This window comes from Galeopterus variegatus, unplaced genomic scaffold (genome assembly GCF_000696425.1).
Source record: "Galeopterus variegatus unplaced genomic scaffold, G_variegatus-3.0.2 Scaffold1289, whole genome shotgun sequence".
NCBI lineage: Eukaryota > Metazoa > Chordata > Mammalia > Dermoptera > Cynocephalidae > Galeopterus > Galeopterus variegatus.
The window spans coordinates 300,620-321,929 of NW_007727400.1; the positions used below are offsets into that span (position 1 = coordinate 300,620).

General features: G+C 37.3%; 1 protein-coding gene and 1 long non-coding RNA gene across 2 annotated transcripts in view; both read right to left on the reverse strand.

Annotated features, from left to right (window-relative positions):
- Nucleotides 1–13,071: 13,071 nt before the first annotated feature.
- Nucleotides 13,072–14,910, reverse strand: LOC103593165. The gene is made up of 3 exons (XR_550719.1): nt 14,487–14,910; nt 14,163–14,225; nt 13,072–14,033 (listed from the first exon to the last, which is right to left on the reverse strand). It is a non-coding gene; the product is annotated as an uncharacterized LOC103593165 (long non-coding RNA).
- A 125-nt stretch (nt 14,911–15,035) lies between these two features.
- The window catches only part of ZFC3H1 (zinc finger, C3H1-type containing), a 61,584-nt gene continuing 55,309 nt past the window's right edge, over nt 15,036–21,310 (reverse strand). The window contains exons 29-36 of the mRNA XM_008576106.1: nt 20,809–20,919; nt 20,435–20,539; nt 20,137–20,302; nt 18,937–19,037; nt 17,249–17,350; nt 16,451–16,490; nt 16,127–16,189; nt 15,036–15,997 (exon numbers count right to left, since the gene is read on the reverse strand). Of these exons, the coding sequence (XP_008574328.1) occupies nt 15,860–15,997; nt 16,127–16,189; nt 16,451–16,490; nt 17,249–17,350; nt 18,937–19,037; nt 20,137–20,302; nt 20,435–20,539; nt 20,809–20,919 (826 nt within the window). The 3' untranslated portion in view covers nt 15,036–15,859. The remainder of the gene's footprint in view (nt 15,998–16,126; nt 16,190–16,450; nt 16,491–17,248; nt 17,351–18,936; nt 19,038–20,136; nt 20,303–20,434; nt 20,540–20,808; nt 20,920–21,310) is intronic.

The following is a 21,310-nucleotide window of genomic DNA, read 5'->3' on the forward strand; positions in this document are numbered from 1 at the left end:
TTTAGATAAATTCTTGTGTTAGTCTTCTTGGAAGGAATGTCAGTTTCAGGAGCTTGCTGGGAAAGGCAGTGAGACCTTAAATCAACATCTTGAAACTAGAGGGAATAGTTCTGTGTTATGAGTGGGTGGGCATTCAGTCAGTTCATTCAGAATGGTGAAGGACAAAGACTTGGGATTTATACTCACTTGTTAGAGACCTACTGTGGAAAACTAGGCAAATCCCTTAATTTTTCCAGGTCTTGAAACTCTAGATCAACTAACAACTATCTTCCAACATTTTAGATAAATTCTTGTGTTAGTCTTCTTGGAAGGAATGTCAGTTTCAGGAGCTTGCTGGGGAAGGCAGTGAGACCTTAAATCAACATCTTGAAACTAGAGGGAATAGTTCTGTGATATGAGTGGGTGGGCATTCAGTCAGTTCATTCAGAATGGTGAAGGACAAAGACTTGGGATTTATACTCACTTGTTAGAGACCTACTGTGGAAAACTAGGCAAATCCCTTAATTTTTCCAGGTCTTGACACTCTGATCTTTGCCCTCAAACTACTGATGAAACAATATCACCTCTCTAAAGTTATAACAGATTTGAAAACTATTCTTTTTGCTGCTCTCACCTGGTTGTTAGAAAGGACAGATTAAAAAGTCAAACTCTGATCTTTGCCCTCAAACTACTGATGAAACAATATCACCTCTCTAAAGTTATAACAGGTTTGAAAACTATTCTTTTTGCTGCTCTCACCTGGTTGTTAGAAAGGACAGATTAAAAAGTCAAGCCAGAGTCACAGCCCAGAGTCAGAGAAATACTAGCACCAAAGAGCAATAGATAGCAAAGGTGAGTCACCACACACCAGACTTTCTCTTCAGCTGTGTCAAGTCCTTACATGTCTGCCTCTCACTCCACATTATCTCTGCCTTTCTCCTTCCTTCCCCCCCACTTTTGATCCCAGGCTGTAAATATTAGAATACTGAGGTAAAATATTCAATAATGGTTGTCCCCTTAAATTTATGGATCTTTTATCAGTGTGGTGACCCAATTGTTGGGTTTTTTTGGTTTTTTTTGTCTTACTTCAGCCACCCGATGCTTTCAATTGGTCATCTCTATTCTGCAGTGTTTCTCTGTGGCATAGCCTTTTATGTTCACTTGTCCTTACTAGTTACTTCAGCCCATTCCCCAATCCCTTTTCTCACAAGGTTCCCCTCAGGACATCCACCTCCTGCTAATTGCCTTGCCTCACTTCACATCTTACATTCCTACTCTAGAAGGGAAAGAATCTGGTTGTTCACTGTTGTCTCTGTGGGGCATGGGTTGGAGGAAGACCCAGTGCTCAGACTCTACATAGGCTCCATCTGCATCACAGGAGCCCTTCTGATCCAATTAGTCATGATGGTGACAGGGGGACATCAGGATCAAATGGTCAACACCCTGATTAGCCAAACTTTCTTCTCACTATCTTCTGCAGGAGACTGTGGACAAGTAGTTTTTAGAAGGTTCTGGGGGTAGCAGAGTCTTTACTGGCCTCTTCTCTTCTGTACACATGGCTTGCTATAGACTGAATGTTTATGTCCCCCCAAAACTTGTATGTTGAAACCTAATTCTCAGTGCGATGGTATTTGGAGGTGGAACCTTTGGGAGGTGATTATGAGGGCAGAGCTCTCATAAATGGGATTAGTTCCCTTATAAAAAAGAACCCAGACACCGTCTTTTCTTAATATTGTAAAATGTGGCTTAAATATCTTGGCAAGTGAACTTTCCAGTTAGCCATCTTCTTTTCCCAGTCACAGGCATCCCTGGATGACCACAGCCTTCCCACATGAAGACCAGGCTCTCTATAGTTAATCCACGGTGCAGCAGAATTTATGGTTCCTATGGACAGCTTAGTTCTAAATTTTAAAAAAAGGGGCTTACCCAAACTCTCCAATAAAATTGATCATTCTTGCTTGCCTAGGAGAAGGCAGTGAGTGTACTGAGAGGCCAGGATAGTGACATTAGTAGAACTCCCTCTACAGAGAATAAAGTGTCAGGAATGAGGAATATCATTTTACTGCTAATAGCTTTTATTTTATTATTATTAAATACATTTTAAGTAGATGATTTCTCTGGAAAAGCCAATCCATCATAATAGTTGTTATAATAATTTGCTCCATGCCAGGTGGTGTGTTAGGTGCTTCATGTATGACACAGCTAATTTGATTAGGACACAAGCCTATGAGATGGATCTTGTTATCATTCCCATTTTTTTAGATGAGGAAGCCTTAGCACAAAAGTTTAACTTACCTAAGACCATTCACCTAGTACAAAGTGAAGATGGGTCTCAGAGACATTTCTTTTAATAGCTACACTAGTAATTAGAAAAAGATTGTATAGCCGATTTTGCCTGCGATAATCTCTAGAATATTCATTTTTTCCTCTGAATACCTGTGTAATGAGAAGAAAACTTTAAATATTTTTCATATGTGACTGGAGGTATCTATACCAGGAAAGATTAAGTGGAGACAGACAACAATAACTGCAATAATTTAATTTTTTAGTTTTTAATTGTTTATGGACCACTAGATGTAAAATGTGTTGGTTTGGTTATACACCTGGCTCAGTGTGGGAGATTGCATGGGGTAAAGATGCACAGAGCTGATTAAGAAGCAGGTGGTATCACTTGAAGCAAGTCTCATTTCAAAGGGAAATGGTATCAAAGTGATGGAAGTTTATTTCACTATTTTCAGAAGTTTATTTCACTATTTTCAGACCTACTGATAAGAGGACTTGCAAAAGTTTTCCCAACATTTGGTTATACTTGCCATTCATTGCTCCTTTGTTTCTAAATCAAAAAGATCAAGATTTTATATAGGAAGGTCAGTGTGCACAGCAGATAAGTTAGTTTAGAGGCGTCAGTTTGACTATTTTCATGTAAAATACCCTTCCCTGTTTTTTAATATAACGATGAATTAAAGAACTGCTGAGACTGCTCTGCATTCAAATGTTTGGAATATAAGGGCAGTCTCCATTTAATAGGTGTACTTTGCTTCCATACTCCGTTTTCCCCATCCAATTAAGACTAAAATCCATTTCTGCTTGGATCAGTAGTCCTAGAAGTAGTTTGAACATGGGCGTGAGATCTGCAAGTCATTCATAGTTTCAACTCCCTCTTCTCCATGGAGACTATAGAGACTCCCAGATGTATAAGCTTCATCTGGAGCTATTAAGGAGGGTGGTTAGAGGAAAGCACTTCTTCCAGCATGGTAGTAGCTAGGCTCCAAAATGGCCTCTCAATGATCTCCACCCACTGGTATTCACACATTTGTGTAATCCCCTCATATTGTACTAGGGTTAGCCAGTGTGACCAATAGCACATGGCAGAAGTTATGGTATTTCATTTCCAAGATTAGGTTATAAAGGACTGAAACTTCTGGTTTTGGTTCTCTCTCTCAGCTTACTCGCCCGGGGGGAAGCCTGCTAGCTGCCCTGTCATGAAGTCACTCAGGGAAGCCTATAAAAACATCCATGTAGTGAGAAACTGAAGCCTGCAAACAACTACATGAGCTAGCTTGGAAGTAGATCCTTCAGCCCTAGTTGAACCTCAGATAACTGATTGCCACCCTAGCCAATAGATGATACAACTTCATAACAGATCCTGAGCTAAACTATCCAGCTAAATCACTCCTGGGTTCCTGAGCTGCAGAGACTATGATATAATAAAATATTTGTTGCTTTAAGTGCTGTTTTGGGGTAATTTGCCATGCAGCAATAGACAACCCTCCTGTGAATAAGCAGTTAGGTTCATTTACATTTCAAGAGCACTTTAATATTTAAAACTTGGGGAGCCAGAATAATTCTTTAGCATCAGTTTTAGAGTAAAGAGCATTGATGAGGATTAGTGGCTAGTTTTGTTTTTCTGAAATCTGGTACACACCTCATAGTGAGATACATGAAACTAAAAAGAAAGCTAAAGAAAACTGTAACTTGTAGCTATCGTATTACAGATGTTAAAATAGATGTCCCAGTGACTTGGACCCACGTTTTCATTTTCCTGTATTTTGAACAATAGAAATCCATGCATTTCTATCCTCGAGCACTGCTGCTAAAGAAAACTGTAACTTGTAGCTATCGTATTACAGATGTTAAAATAGATGTCCCAGTGACTTGGACCCATGTTTTCATTTTCCTGTATTTTGAACAATAGAAATCCATGCATTTCTATCCTCGAGCACTGCTTCTCAAATTTTAATGTGCATCAAATCACCTGAGGATCTTATTATAGATTCTGACTCAGTAGGTCTGGGGTGGGGCTCAAGATTCTGCATTTCTAACAAGCTTCCAGATGTCCCTAATGCTATCGGTCCAGAACCACACTGAGGAGCAAAGGCCTAGATCACTGTAATCTTTTTGGCACATTACCGGCACTGGTAAATCTCCAACTGAAAAAGTCGTATTTTCTTCTCTTCGCAAGTGCGATCCCTACCCATCCACACTATTTTGTTTTTAAACCTTCATTAGAGCTTCCTTTTGCCAAATAAATATAGGTCCAAATTAAATCTTATTTGATTACTTCACTTTCTTTGTCTCTACTTGTTCTTCAGGTCTTCCTTCCTCTAGTGAAAAGTTTTATCAAGTAATTAGACCCTACCACCACCAGTGTTCTCTTATTGTACTGAAACACTACCGCAACCCGAATTTTCAAGCCTTCTTTCCTCAGTTTCTACAATCTCACATTTGCTATGGCTAGCTAATACTGCAGTTTACAATGTTCCAGGCACCGTTCTAAGCCCTTTACCTGTATGCGCTTATTTTATCCTCACAACCCCAAGTGAAATTAATCCCACCTTACAAGTGAAGAAATGTTGGCTTACAATTGTTAAGTGAACTTTCCTATAGATATAGCCAAGCTTTGAATCCAAAGGGAACTCAAAGAGAACTTAAGCACTATGGCTATACTTTCCTCTCCTAACCTTCTGCCTTCTCCCTATCCTTTACATATCTAAATACATAACTCTCTCACTGACCATTCTTCTGTACCTCTCAACTTCAACAAAAAGTTACTACTTAAATCTCTTAATTCGTGTAACTGTAAATTTATTCCATTTTCTGTTCTCAGAGTTAAATGACCTAATCAGTGATGTTACATTCTTCAGGCATACGCCCACAAATTTTCAGCTAAATTTAGTTAACCTACTGTTTTCAGAGGACAAGTACCTCTACTAAAACTCAGAAGCTCAATTTTTAAAAGGCGTGGGAGCGGAGGTAATTGATGACAAAGTCTTTAAATATCTGGAAAATCCTGTGGTATCTGATTTCAGACACTGTGAACCCTCCTATTACCACGAATATGTCTCTCTTCACCTCTCAGCTCTGATTCCCTTTTGGGAGCCACCTCCAGCAGGCTCTGAAGTGCCGTTTCATGGTAGCTACCACAGCTCCAGGCTTACATTCTCCTAGCTTAATAACAAAAAGATAAGAGCCTCTTTCTCACTAATTCCCTCAAAGGCCTCAGGATTGCTTCTCAGTGGACCAAATTCACACTAGGGGTTTTAAGTTGCCAACTAAGGGCATGCACTCAGGAGTCAACTTCCTGGGTTTGTCATTTACTATCTTTATGACTTGGTTGAGTTACTGCATTTCTTGTGACTGAGTTTACATCTATAAAATGGAGATTACAACAACCTCTCTTAGGATTATTGAGAGAATTTAAATGAGTTAATAAACCTCGAGCACTTAGAAGAGTGTCTGGTACAGAATAAAAAGCCTCAGTAAAGTGTTAGTTCTTATTAAATGCCCATTCCTGAACCTACATTGACCAGCTAAGTCTGGGAAATGTGCTTTCAACTTTCCTATTCCATACTAAAGATTGTAGAGTATAATTATAGAACTGGAAGCAATTTTAGTGGTTCACTATTAACACGTTTTTTTTCCAAGTCAGAACAAGTTATGTTCAAGCCACTAACCTCACTCTACTTGATGGTGGTGTGGAGAGATACTTGGTTGTCCCCAAAATACGTATTCTTTCATACTCGAATTTTTGCTGTCCACAAGGCTACCCCCAAAAAGACTACATTTCCCAGCTTCCCCTGCAGTAGCCAAGAGCCTATTCTTAATAGGACAAAAGCACATGTGGTTATGTTCATCTTCTGTGAAGTACTCTTAAGAAAGGGTGTTGTCATGCTTCCCTTCATTTTTCCTTCCTGTGAAATAGAATGTGAACAAAAGGGCTGGGACTGGAGAAGCCACCTAGAATCACCAGAAACATCAACCCACATGGTGCTATTGTCCAATTTAGAAAAAGGCCCCCCTTCTTCCAGTGCTGACTCAACCAGTACCGTAGGGTGCTTGATGAGCTGATCATGGGCTTAATTTCAGCCTTTTGACCATGTGCCTTTGTGCAGGACATGACTAGCACAACCAGATGTAGCAGCCTTCTTGGGAATGGTGGTCACACAGGACAGAGCAACAAACAGAAGGTGTCTAAGTCTCTGTCATCATGGAATGCCATGCCAGTCAGCCCCTGGTCCACCTATTTGAATGTTTACTTAAAGGGAAAAAATTTGTGTGTGTGTGTGTGTCTTTTTTCGTGACCGGTAAGGGGATCGCAACACTTGGTGTGGTGTCACCCACACCGCGCTCAGCCAGTGAGCGCACCGGCCATTCCTATATAGGATCCGAACCCGCGGTGGGAGCGTCACTGCGCTCCCAGCGCTGCACTCTACCAAGTGCGCCATGGGCTCAGCCCAAAGGGAAAAATTTTTAAGCAACTGTTATTTCCATTTTTGTCAGTCTAATATAGAAGGCTCATTCACAATTGGGCACCCAATTAATTGAACAATTAATTGGCTATTTTGACTCGTACTCCTTCCTCATCCCAAACTAGATCATATTGCTTTTATTTAGAAACACATTAATCACCCAAAGTGAATACTGCCAATTACCCTCTGCTCGGCATTCTGTGATTTTTCTCTCTTTTCACCACTGGGACCAGAGCTTCAGCCAGGTTTGGGCTAATAATAGTAAAACAATGATTTTTTTTTTTTTTTAAAGAGGCAATTCTCTTAAAAGTTATGTTGGGGGTGGTATCTTCCATGCAAATTTTATGCAAGTCTTCTTGCCTTATTAGGTCATTATAACATCTGTCTGCAAAATTAAGCTTAAATTGGTTAATACAGCCTGCTCTTCGTAAGTAACTCCAATAAAAAGTGTGGAAAGTGGCTTGGATTAGTGGCTGTTTTCTGTACTTAAATTCTGAGTACTGAATTACGGGGTAGTCTTTATCCTCTATTACATCATAAAAGGACTCTATCTAACATGCTGAGAATCCTCAGAATTGAAAATAGGAGTACACAGGATTTTCACATTGATCCCTTTTGACTTGAAAACTTAAAGTCAAGACCACCTTGTAACAGATATTTTCACCTGTTATTTCGGAGATAATGCCAGGAATGAGACACTGAATCTAGATGGCAGTTTTCTCTGTGTTTAATTAGAGACAGGGATTAACTCAAGAGCATTGGTAGGGTCATATGCTCTTCATCAACTGACAGTAATGGAATTATGTCCAGAGAACACTTACTTCATAGCATCTCTGCCCTCAAAACTTTGGAAAATGATCTCAAACTCAAAATACTATTCATTTTTAAAAAATAATTTATATTGGGCCAGCCTGGTGGCGCACTGCTACAGTGCGCGCACTCCCGCCGAGGGTTTGGATCCCACATACAGACTACAGTGCACGCACTCCCGCCGAGGGTTTGGATCCCACATACAGACCGGCTGCTCACTGGCTGAGCGAGGTGGCTACAGTGCGCGCACTCCCGCCGAGGGTTTGGATCCCACATACAGACCGGCCGCTCACTGGCTGAGCGAGGTGCGGACCCAACACCGAGGGTTGCGATCCCGTTGCTGGTCCCGGTCCGGTACGGGCGCGACACTGAGGGTTGCGATCTGTTGCCGGTCACGAAAAAAGACAAAAAGGAAAAAAAAATAATAATAATAATTTATATTATATGATCTCAACACCCCTCAAGTAAGTGCACATATTTTCTTAGTTTGTAGATGTGGAAAAAGGGACAAGGAGCAATGGAATGGACTGTCATGATTATACAGCTAGTTAATGGCAGAGCTAAATCTAATACCCCAATCTTTTAGATATGTGCTTTTTCATCACTCATATTAATTCACTCCTCCATTTCCTGAAATTATTTCTTTGTAGTTTCTTTTCAACCAGTATGATATACCAATCTATCCACATACAGTCTCATAAATTTGACTGCGTGATGTGCCAAGTTGACTGTTTGTTTTGGACTTGGGAGCAGATACCCTGATTATCATCACTACTACAAACAGCTCGCCAGTACACTACCACTCTTCCTAATTGATTCAGCTCCCTTAGGCTGTTGGCTATCAATCTCTTTCATAAGGCTTACTTCACTAGTTAAGAACAACTGCGAAATTTAATTTGCTTGATGCACCAAAACAATACTGTAAACCCACCTTTGATTTTGGCTGACTTGATGATCAGTCTTGAAGCTTTCAGAATAAGCAAAGGACAAATGCAGCATATACTCTTTAAGAATGGCTGCCTGAAGTTATCAGGTTTGGATTTAGGCTTTTACTTCACAGAAGGCCCTTGAAGAATCATATTTGGTTACACTTTGGATGGCCTTTGAGTTTGGATGTGTTGTCCCCCGAAAACTCATGAGGAAATCTGATCCCCAATGTAGCAATGCTGGAAGCTGTTTGAGTCATGGGGGTGGATCCCTCATGAATAGATTAATGCTCTCCCTGGGGGGGTGAGGGTTCTGAGTGAGATCTTGCTCAATTAGTTCCCATGAAAGCTGGTTGTTTAAAAGACCCTGGCACTTCCTCTTTCTCTTGCTTCCTCTCACCATGTGATCTGCTTGTACCCTCCAGCTGCCTGCCGCTTTCCACCATGAGTAGAAGCAGCCTGAGGCCTGTGCCAGATGCAGCTGTCCCAGAATCATAAGCAAAATAAACCTCTGTTCTTTATAAATTACCCAGTCTCAGGTATTTCTGTTATAGCAACACAAACGGACTAATACAGTATTCACAATTTATTAAAGTCTTGCTTAAAGGTAAAAGGTTCATATTATTCTACAGTGTTTGGAATATAATTGGCTCACATATTCTTAGCATTCTATTCACTGTTTTCTATGCAGTAAATTTTGTCTATAAACTGGAGGAAAAATCCAAATGCAACAACATTCACCACAGTCATATCATTTAAGACCAACTGCATTGGCCTCAGATATTCTGTAACCTTTACTTTCTTGATAAAACCAGGAAGCACACATTCCTTTCAAGCTTGTGCACATCTTTTTTGTTCTCCAACTGAACCATTTTATTCCTGGCTTTACACATTGATTGCAAACATTTCTGGTATTGGGCTAACATGTCATTTGGAAAAATCAGTTTAAAGCATTAAAGACGCTTTGGGCCATCTCTGGGTAGTTCTATATAGATAGAAAAATAACCATGACTCTTTACTCACGCATTACCCAAGAAGTTAGAGGGGAAAAAAAAGTAAAGCCAGTACCAGCAGTTGTAAGTCCAATCAGACTTTCCATATCAAGGCTGCTTACTGGGTCTGATAAGATTAGTCCTAGTCAGTCAGGCTCATGTGAATTTCGAAGCACAAGGTACCCCCAAGAGGACTCTCTTCTGGATAGTTAAGCTGCTATGGAATTTTAAACGTCTTACCTGTTCTCATGTCTAACAAATTGTCAGTTGTGATGAATTTGCACAACGTAAAGAAGCTTTTTAGGAAGTTTTTTAAAATGCACAGGTTTCTAACGTGCAAATCCTTCTACAATATACAGAAGTAGCACATAATTTTGAAAATAACATTTACCTCAATTTTTCCTCCATTTTATGACTTAGTTAATAAATCACTTCCATCCAGGAAGCCTTTCCCAACCTCCAATTCAAGCTAGGAGCTCCACTGGAGATGATTCCTCTGCATATACCCTTCTGCTTCTGTTAGACTGTAAGTATTCTTGGGGACCCCTTTATTAGTTTCTGCATTGAGAATGCCTCACACCGAGCTCAAACGGATTCTGGAATGAAACAATGCCTCCTTCTCCTCTGTGAGGCCCCTGAAGTTGTGGAGTCCCTCTCATGAGGATCATTAAATTAAAAGTGGAGACCAATTCTATATTCATTTTACCATTATCTACCTCGAAGATGTCAGACGAAAAAATTGAAAAATCTTTTCACATGTACTGCAGATATCTCAAATAGTGCTCATAAAGTACTGCATAGCTATTACTGAGGAAGGTTATATAAGAGGGTAGACAATGGAAATAAGGGCAGGGTTTGAGAGCAGCATGTCCTTAGGTGGCTGTTTGCTGCCCCTCTCCCCCATAATGAAACACAAACTGAGAACATCTCCAGAAAGTGACGGGAAATTTTGGTGGCATATGGAATAGAGCCCTAAAAAAAATAAATAAATGAAAGAAAAAACTCTTTTTCAGCTCTACCACCTACATTTAGAAGCACCAAGGCTTAGAAAGATAGATTCAATTGTGAAATTGTGAAGAACAAAAAAGAAACAATATCAGAAATGTTCCTTAGAAGTCCCTAAAAAAAATAAATAAATGAAAGAAAAAACTCTTTTTCAGCTCTACCACCTACATTTAGAAGCACCAAGGCTTAGAAAGATTCAATTGTGAAATTGTGAAGAACAAAAAAGAAACAATATCAGAAATGTTCCTTAGAAGTCTCTTTTCTTCAACAGCTCTTTTTCCAAAATGTTCTGTATATAATTATAGTTAACCTGCAATGAGGGGCAATGATACATTTGCAGGCATAATCCCCAAACCTGAAAGGTCACTAAAACTGTATTTCCCCATTCTTCCCTCGCACTATTAACACAGATACGAAAGCAGACTTAAGGAAATTATGACTTATCTGTGAACATATGACAGCTTTAACCAAGAATATTGGCCCTGTTTTGTATTCTAGCCATATGTTCCTACTTTTTCAACAACCTTAAAAAATAAACATTTGAACTATAATCTTCAACAAAGTCCCTCTACATTTGTTGTCAGTCTTAATCACTTTTTGCTTGTTTGCTTAGAACCCTTAGCTCTTAGATGTTGCACCTGGAGATTCTTGCTTACTTTATGATGTAGGTTTATATGCCCTTTAATTGAAAGCAAACCGCCTTAGATAATCCAGTGACAACAATGTTACAAGGTCCACTTTCCGTTAAAAGGCAAATAGAAATATTAGGTTGTTCTCTAAAATGAAGAAAAACATATAAAAATACACTGTAATCTACCGTTTCCTTTATCAGAGGTAAAACTCCAAAGCCTAAAATGCCGTGTGTGTGTGCGCGCGTGCACGTGCGCTTTCTGCCCCCAGCAGGGGGCAATACAAGGGACTGCAGTCCTCAGTGACTAGTCTTTTCTCACTGTATAACATTTCTCTGTGCAAAGAAAGACTTTAGTCATATAGTATGTTAAACTGTTTTACATTCATGTTACTACAATAAGCATATCAACTTTAACCCAAAATTTAGTTTAAAATTTTAATTATTCCATGTTGAAAGCACTTCATTAAAAAACATGTGAAACTGAATATGGAAGAATATCAGGAAGATATACCTCTCTTTAAGCAGTGTTTGCTATTTGTATGTGGAGGTTAAAATGAGTTTGTAGAACGATGGAAGAAAAAGTGACATAAGAGTGTATCGTTAAGGCAATATAATTTTTATAAGATATCTTCACGGTTTTAAATAGCAATATGCCAACTGACCAAAAAGGAAACAGGGCCTATTCTTGCATGACTGTGTGTGGCATGTGAATGGTGACCCCTGGAGTTGTTACAGTGTGCAGACTGCCCGGAAGACTCTGGGGTTGCATGCACAGCCTGACTGGAGCTCTGCATACACCAATGCAAAGGACACTTAAAAAAAAAAAAAAGGGCAAAATAGTTACTGCTGATGGAATTGTCAATACAATAAAAATTCAAACTTAGCACTACCTCCTAAAAACTGAGACATTTCATTTATTATCAAAACTGTTACACTATGGGGAGACAGACTGGAAATATTCTTCCAAGCAACTAACGACTGTTTTCAAATACCGTCATGTTACACTTAACGATGGGAATACATTCTAAGAAGTGCAATTTCTTCACATTGTGAACATCAGAGTGTACCTGCACAGACCTAGATGGTATTGCCTGTTACACACCTAGACTATATGGTACAGCCTATTGCACCGACCATAATGTTATATGTTGCCCATCCTTGACCCAAATGTCATTATGTGGCGCCTGACTACAATCAGAGCAGGAAAAGTTTTTAAGGTTAAATAGTCACACACATATTAAATGAAGGAATACTTCTCTGGGATTATTATCATCCACCCATATTTCTTTGGTTTTTGAGAAAAACTAATAAGCCTCCAGCTTTCTTTCTGGCTAAATAAAAGACACTAGACAAATGGGTTCCATTCTTGACCCCACCAAACAGCATTTACTAGCCAAATATGCACTGTCTGGTACGCACATAGAGAGACTAAAAATATGGTTTTATTTTGAGTAAGCATTATACAAATGTAAAGATGTAAAAGTTTGCCTGGTATTTCATAGGGCTGCTGCTCTGCCTCCAACAATTAGATTGCATATAGCTGTAAGATCAGATTTGTAGCATTACCAATTTTTCTACCAAGGTGCAAAAAAACCCAATATAAACTGAAAACAAAACAAAACAAGCAATGTCTCCTTTATATTTGGTCATGTTGATATTCAACATGATAGCATGTCACTAAGCAAATCACTCAAACTACAGTTGGGAGACACTTGCTAAACACTATGATTCTGAGAACAAGGAATTTAATGGTAGTGCAAACCTATCTGTTCACTGCCCTCAAAACAGAACAGAAAAAAAATTTAAAAATTTAAAAAAGAGGACCCCGTCTTCTCATGGATTAAAAAGTCACTGAATTTTTTTTAAAATGGGAAAGCAGTTTCAGAATAAGAAAATATTAATATAGTTATGGTGTATATCATATGCCCTACTTCAACCCTGTCCCACCAGAGTGTGAAAAGTGAATAAAGACAGCAACATTTTTTAAGAAGTTAACTTATATTAAAAATATTTTGTATATAAACAATTTTACTACAAAGTAGTATTTCAATACAAAGCAGTTCAAATATTAACTGTTCTTTAAACTGTTAAACTTTATTATAAATTAAAATTTCTTTACAAAAAAATTGCACATAATATTTGACCACTCTTAGGTTCTGATGCACTGGCATTTGCAATAGTTTCTTTAATCTTCAAGTTAAACAGTCTCGTCAAGGAGTCCAGAACGTAGAAAGGGCAATAAACAACCCTCTTAGAACATTCAAGTGCAACTAGCAGACTTGTGGCCATGGCAGTTACACTTTCCTTAAGATGGACTGCTTAAGTTTTAAATCCTGAAATGAAGAATCTCAAAAGATTTAAAAAGAAGAACTAAAAAAGACTGCCTGCTTTTTTACTGTAAACACAGCCCTGGAAACAAGAATCTCTCAGGCATCAGAGAGTGTCAAGTGAATCAGGAATAACACAACATAAAGGAACGGGGAAAGTAAAAAAACAAAAACAAAAACAAAGCAAAATCAAAATAAATGTCAGTCACTTTGAGGAACTATACTTACGTACATGATGTTATGAGAATCTGGCAGGGCCTAGAAGCAGGCCAAACAGGAAGTTCATTTATCCAACCGAAGAGGACCATGTTCATTGCTTCCGGTTTTGAGGACAGGATATTGTACGGGATTTGATATGATCAATAATGCTTGTCTGCCTTACACAGACCTTAGCCAGGGACCAGCCTAATCTTGAAGAATCATTCAAATAATTTTGGCAATTATTATAAGGACTTAGAACTGACTGCACCCAGTGTTCAGTGATTCTTGCTTTCTGTTTTGTTACTGTTTAAATTTAAGAGCTCATTTAGGCTGACTCCAATCTCTTGGCACTTGGAAACTAGTTTTCTCAGGTTATCAGTTTTACCTCCTTCTGATGCTTCAAACAAGAGTTGCTGTAAAAGACAGGGAAGCATAGAAGTAAGACTTAGCTAGAGTTTGAGCATTACCACATCAATGGATATGGCACATGCAGAAAATTTATAGGAAAACATCAAGATAAAATAAAAGATAAAAAGCATTACATCTTTCCACAGTGATGCACAAAGAGGTAACTTCTGTAAGGCTCTCTGATATGAACGATGGACCTATAAGATAGATATACACACAGTTTCATCAGACGACATGATGAAAAACACCTTCAAAATCCTATCTGCTTAAAGAATGGTACTTCACAATACAAGAACATTCAACATAAAATGATTACATTGGGTTTTGGAGTTTCCAAACATTTAGAGATCTTGGAACGTTAACTTCTATGCTTTAATCCTTTTAAATTGAGAAGTCAACAAAAAGGACAGAATAGTTTTTTTAAAAAGTGACCCATCTGATATTCAATCATGGCTTACCTCTCTTTGTCCCTTTAGAACAATCTCAGCAGCAATGGCTCTAAGGGGAAAAAAAAAAAAAAGGAATACAGAAAAGGAAAAAGAAAAATTTATATATCTTTGAACAAAATGAAATACCACCACTGGCAGAATATTGACTGTGGGAATCTGAGTACAAAACTTCCTGAAAGTAACAGGCTAAACTTCCAAGGAGGGTAACCTACAGTAAAAAAGAAAAATTCAACAATTTTTATCAACTTTACAAGAAAAACCAGACCAGTGTTTTGAACATAAATAAAGTTCATGAAAAAAAAAAATACTTATAATTACTAGTTAAAAACACTTGGCACTAACATCTTTAAAAGAAAGAAGAAATCAAACTATAATGCAGGGGGGAACCCCACATTTTAAGAGATGGTCTTAAAATGTCTATGACAGTATTGTTATCTAAATGTNAAATGGGAAAGCAGTTTCAGAATAAGAAAATATTAATATAGTTATGGTGTATATCATATGCCCTACTTCAACCCTGTCCCACCAGAGTGTGAAAAGTGAATAAAGACAGCAACATTTTTTAAGAAGTTAACTTATATTAAAAATATTTTGTATATAAACAATTTTACTACAAAGTAGTATTTCAATACAAAGCAGTTCAAATATTAACTGTTCTTTAAACTGTTAAACTTTATTATAAATTAAAATTTCTTTACAAAAAAATTGCACATAATATTTGACCACTCTTAGGTTCTGATGCACTGGCATTTGCAATAGTTTCTTTAATCTTCAAGTTAAACAGTCTCGTCAAGGAGTCCAGAACGTAGAAAGGGCAATAAACAACCCTCTTAGAACATTCAAGTGCAACTAGCAGACTTGTGGCCATGGCAGTTACACTTTCCTTAAGATGGACTGCTTAAGTTTTAAATCCTGAAATGAAGAATCTCAAAAGATTTAAAAAGAAGAACTAAAAAAGACTGCCTGCTTTTTTACTGTAAACACAGCCCTGGAAACAAGAATCTCTCAGGCATCAGAGAGTGTCAAGTGAATCAGGAATAACACAACATAAAGGAACGGGGAAAGTAAAAAAACAAAAACAAAAACAAAGCAAAATCAAAATAAATGTCAGTCACTTTGAGGAACTATACTTACGTACATGATGTTATGAGAATCTGGCAGGGCCTAGAAGCAGGCCAAACAGGAAGTTCATTTATCCAACCGAAGAGGACCATGTTCATTGCTTCCGGTTTTGAGGACAGGATATTGTACGGGATTTGATATGATCAATAATGCTTGTCTGCCTTACACAGACCTTAGCCAGGGACCAGCCTAATCTTGAAGAATCATTCAAATAATTTTGGCAATTATTATAAGGACTTAGAACTGACTGCACCCAGTGTTCAGTGATTCTTGCTTTCTGTTTTGTTACTGTTTAAATTTAAGAGCTCATTTAGGCTGACTCCAATCTCTTGGCACTTGGAAACTAGTTTTCTCAGGTTATCAGTTTTACCTCCTTCTGATGCTTCAAACAAGAGTTGCTGTAAAAGACAGGGAAGCATAGAAGTAAGACTTAGCTAGAGTTTGAGCATTACCACATCAATGGATATGGCACATGCAGAAAATTTATAGGAAAACATCAAGATAAAATAAAAGATAAAAAGCATTACATCTTTCCACAGTGATGCACAAAGAGGTAACTTCTGTAAGGCTCTCTGATATGAACGATGGACCTATAAGATAGATATACACACAGTTTCATCAGACGACATGATGAAAAACACCTTCAAAATCCTATCTGCTTAAAGAATGGTACTTCACAATACAAGAACATTCAACATAAAATGATTACATTGGGTTTTGGAGTTTCCAAACATTTAGAGATCTTGGAACGTTAACTTCTATGCTTTAATCCTTTTAAATTGAGAAGTCAACAAAAAGGACAGAATAGTTTTTTTAAAAAGTGACCCATCTGATATTCAATCATGGCTTACCTCTCTTTGTCCCTTTAGAACAATCTCAGCAGCAATGGCTCTAAGGGGAAAAAAAAAAAAAAGGAATACAGAAAAGGAAAAAGAAAAATTTATATATCTTTGAACAAAATGAAATACCACCACTGGCAGAATATTGACTGTGGGAATCTGAGTACAAAACTTCCTGAAAGTAACAGGCTAAACTTCCAAGGAGGGTAACCTACAGTAAAAAAGAAAAATTCAACAATTTTTATCAACTTTACAAGAAAAACCAGACCAGTGTTTTGAACATAAATAAAGTTCATGAAAAAAAAATACTTATAATTACTAGTTAAAAACACTTGGCACTAACATCTTTAAAAGAAAGAAGAAATCAAACTATAATGCAGGCTCAACTTTACAAGAAAAACCAGACCAGTGTTTTGAACATAAATAAAGTTCATGAAAAAAAAAAATACTTATAATTACTAGTTAAAAACACTTGGCACTAACATCTTTAAAAGAAAGAAGAAATCAAACTATAATGCAGGCGGGAACCCCACATTTTAAGAGATGGTCTTAAAATGTCTATGACAGTATTGTTATCTAAATGTTCTCCTTCCAAGAAACTTAAACATCTATCCATTTTGCTTTTAGAGGCAATTGTTAATGACCACTCACTCTCAGTACCTAACCCTAGCAAATGCAAAAAACAAATCTAAATTAGTGTAGAGATATGTCCAGGAAAAAAAAAAGTGTCATTTCAGATTTACCTGTCTGGAGCAAACCTTATAAATAAAAACAATAGCTATAAAAACATGTACATGATTGTTGCATTACATTTTCCAGGTGGCCAGGCATGTTGGGATATTATATGTAAACATCTTGGCTTGAAGTTTCAGAATCTGAACATTGCTTTCTTCCCATTCATGTTGAAGTAGCCTGTAAAGCACATTCAGGAAAATGAACAAAAGCATTGCAAGTGTAGGAAACCTGAAATGTGCTCTATGAGCACATTTGATGAGGTAAAAATTTGGATCAGTTAAATTCCATCAAGGCTATTCAGCAAAATTTGCAGAATGCCTCTTACAAAAATTACACTGAGACAAGAATGTGCAAACTGACAAGAGATCCAGTCAAGATCTATGCTTATATTCAAAAAACTAAAATAAGGCCCATGTATTCCTATAGGATACTAAAGCATTCTCCCCAAATAACACTCTCCCCCACCTGAAATTTTTAAAAAGTAATGCAATTTTCTGTATTTTTGTTTCTTAGAGTATGCCTGATCTTGAATGTTTCTTCAACTAAAATGTAAGCACAGTAACTAATTATTATGTTCTCTATTCTCCTGAGGAGTGACAGGAATGACCTCAAGACAATATATATCAAAACACAGAAATGGAGATTTACCAACAGAACTGACAATCAAACTGCCTATATTCTAAAATTCCTATCATAATAGAAACTAGTTGAAACATGACCACATTTTCTATTTCACATGTTTTATCAAAGGTGATATTTCATAATCCAAATTTCTAATATCAGAAATTTGAATTATGAAACATCCTTCTGCAGATTAGCATGCTTGCTAAGAAATTTAAATATAAAACACCAGTAGTATTATTTGTCACAACCTTAGGCCTGTGAATTTTTTTCAAACTCTTACACTATTTCTCCACATATGCTAAGTGTAATGCAAATACTTCAAAACACAAGGGAATGTTTGATAAATACATTAGGCATCTTATGATCCATAAAGCAAACTTACAATATAAGATGCAACTGATGCAGTGGGAATGACTGCACAAATGGAAGCCAAAGCATTAGTGTACAGGGTACCTAATACATTAGGCATCTTATGATCCATAAAGCAAACTTACAATATAAGATGCAACTGATGCAGAGGGAATGACTGCACAAATGGAAGCCAAAGCATTAGTGTACAGGGTACCTTTTTTTAATTAAAAGGTACAATTCTTAAGAGTGAAAATGGGCTTACTCTACCAGAGCAGAGAAATTACTAAGAAATGCTCATGAATATCCTTTTAATTGAACGAATAAAATCCCTAACATCAGTGCTTCTCAAATGTGGTTTGAGAGCTCAAATTCAGGAATCTACATTTTAAATGAGCATGCATCTCAGGAGATTCTAACGCATGCTAATATTAGACAGCAACTGACCTATGTGAAAATATGAAAACCTCTTAAGTTATACTTCCCTGCCATGTAAAACGTGGTTACTGCTTATAACCACATTCTAAGGATGGACACATGCTTAGGGAACTCACATGAACTTAACCTGAATTATTTGCCCCCTTATAATCTGCAGTTGTTCAAAACAAGATTTTCATACTGACTTTTATATGAATAGCTAAACACTGCTTAAGAACTGTAAAATTATAATAGTATATATCAATGAGGAAACAGTGGAAAAACAGACTGCTCTTATCAAGTTTTCAAGAATAATTTTATATGAAGAGCCTATCTATTGAGCTGAGGACCAAAAGAAATTTATTTTTTCTTACCTCAGTGCAAGTCCAGAATTAGTTGGCATAACTGAGCAAAACCGTTCCAAGGTTTTGGAATGCTGGGTCTTTGGAACACAGCTCAAATAAAAGAAAATTACCTGTAAAGGTTGAGGGGGAGGAAAAATGAATGCAACCAAAACATGAAACCCAATTACCTATGTGTTTTAATGAGAAAACCAAAATGGTCTTTAAGATATGAATGTATAAATTATAATAATGTATGATACTGTGAGTTACAGTTCCTACCATTAATTATATTAGTAACTTTTCAAATATGAATTAGGAAATATGGTCTAGTGATGAGAGCCATTGACAGAACACTGACAAGAAGCCAGGAGTCCGGGTTTTCATTCCTCAATCTACCTTTACTTGCTGTATAGCTGGGCAAGTCATAGGGCTAATAATACCTGCCACATCTTGCTCATGGAATGCTCGTGTGTAAATGACTTAATGTCCATAAAGTGGTTTGAGATCCTGGGATAAAGAATGGCATAGAAGTACAAAGCATAATAATTGGTTATCCCGATTAGCAACAAAACCACTCTACCAAAAAACAAAAAAACAAAAAACCACACATATATGTTTTTGTATGCAATGAGCTTTAGTAGGAGGAGCTGTTAGCCTACACTGTGCTGACTCGTAAGGGGTCTCCAAAAAGAAAAAAAAAAACCCTTTGCTTCATTATCTATAATAAGATAACCTAACAAGTACATCATTAATCAGATTCTTCTCTTAAAATTCTAAACACACCTGATTTCAGCTTTCTTATGCCCTGTGTATAGCTATATTTGCTTAATATTAACAAAAAGAGTAGTTATAATGTATAATTTTAAAGTTAAAGAACTTTTCATTCAGTACAATTTTTAATTACTGAAGCAAAACATCATGAATATTATCACAATAGAATTCTTCCCTTGATCTTCTTTAATATGTATTAAACTTTAACGTCCTTTCGATTTTCCTTCAATGTTAAATTTCCTTAAATATAACATATCAATATGCACGTTTTATCTTAACTAAGCCTTCCAGGGATCTGTTCCTAAACTTTGAAGAGATAAGAAACATGATCAAGAATAATAATGAATGCTAGGACAGTGATCCTAGGTAAAGCTCTCAATATAAAATAGTTTTACTGTCATTTTTAAAGTTCCTTTGTTTTATACAAACATCCAAAGACAAAAAGTTTTAAGTTCTTACCCTATTATGAAATTCATAGTTGGACCAGTAATCAGCACTGCTAAAAGGAATAGGGTATCGGGCAGGGACTGTAACCAAACATCTATTCACTAAATCAGTAAAAAATTTGAATTCTTGGACTTTGTTTCTGGATCCAGCAGCTCTATTATTGGCAAAGACAAGATAACTGCCAAAAGAAAAATATTATAATTTAGAATAATTAAGCCAGTAATTCTCTCGCCAAGAAAGCCGATCACCCCTTTTCCCCACCATATCCCCATTCCAAAATCTCATTCTTATTAAGAGAAACTAAACTTACTCCATCCAAATCTTCTGTACTATATCAGATCTCATGGCCACCCCTAATGCTGCCTCATAAGCCTCCACTGTCTCTTTAATACTTGATTGAAGCGGATGACAAAGGCTGTTTAAAAAATGAAGGAACAGATGTATGTCTACAGTTCATTTCCATTAGGTAAAGGAATGACCAAGTATATTTTAAACATTACAGACATAACAATGGAATCCTTCTTTTGAACTTTCTTCTTCAGTATGTATTAAACCTCAGCATCTCTTCAATTTTGCTTCAATGACTTTAACATCAAGTTAATTTTAACACAGCATAATTCAGTAATAAATAGCAAACGCAGGCCTAATATGTAACATTTCTCTCCACAGTGGATAATGTCTCACCAGTAAATCAGCCACAAATAAGGAACTTGGTGGTTAAACATGTCATCATCAAAATTCTCTTTACATAAATGGGCTGGAATGTCAAGTGGACCTGGGATATTTAAGAGATACCTGAAAAAAAAAACCCCAAATATTGTTTGAAATTATGCCTATACACACACAGACTACAAATATTTTTTTTTTAAATCCTGAGTTTCTTTTCTTTTCTTTTTGATGAGAGCCATTGACAGAACACTGACAAGAAGCCAGGAGTCCGGGTTTTCATTCCTCAATCTACCTTTACTTGCTGTATAGCTGGGCAAGTCATAGGGCTAATAATACCTGCCACATCTTGATCGCAACCCTCGGTGTTGCTCCTGCCCCTCGCTCAGCCAGTGAGCGGGAACCGGTCCGTACGTGGGATCTGAACCCTCAGCAGGAGCGCCACCGCGCTCCCAAGCGGCGCACTGCAGCAGTGCGCCACCGGGCCGGCCCCTGAGTTTCAACTTAAATTTCATTAAAA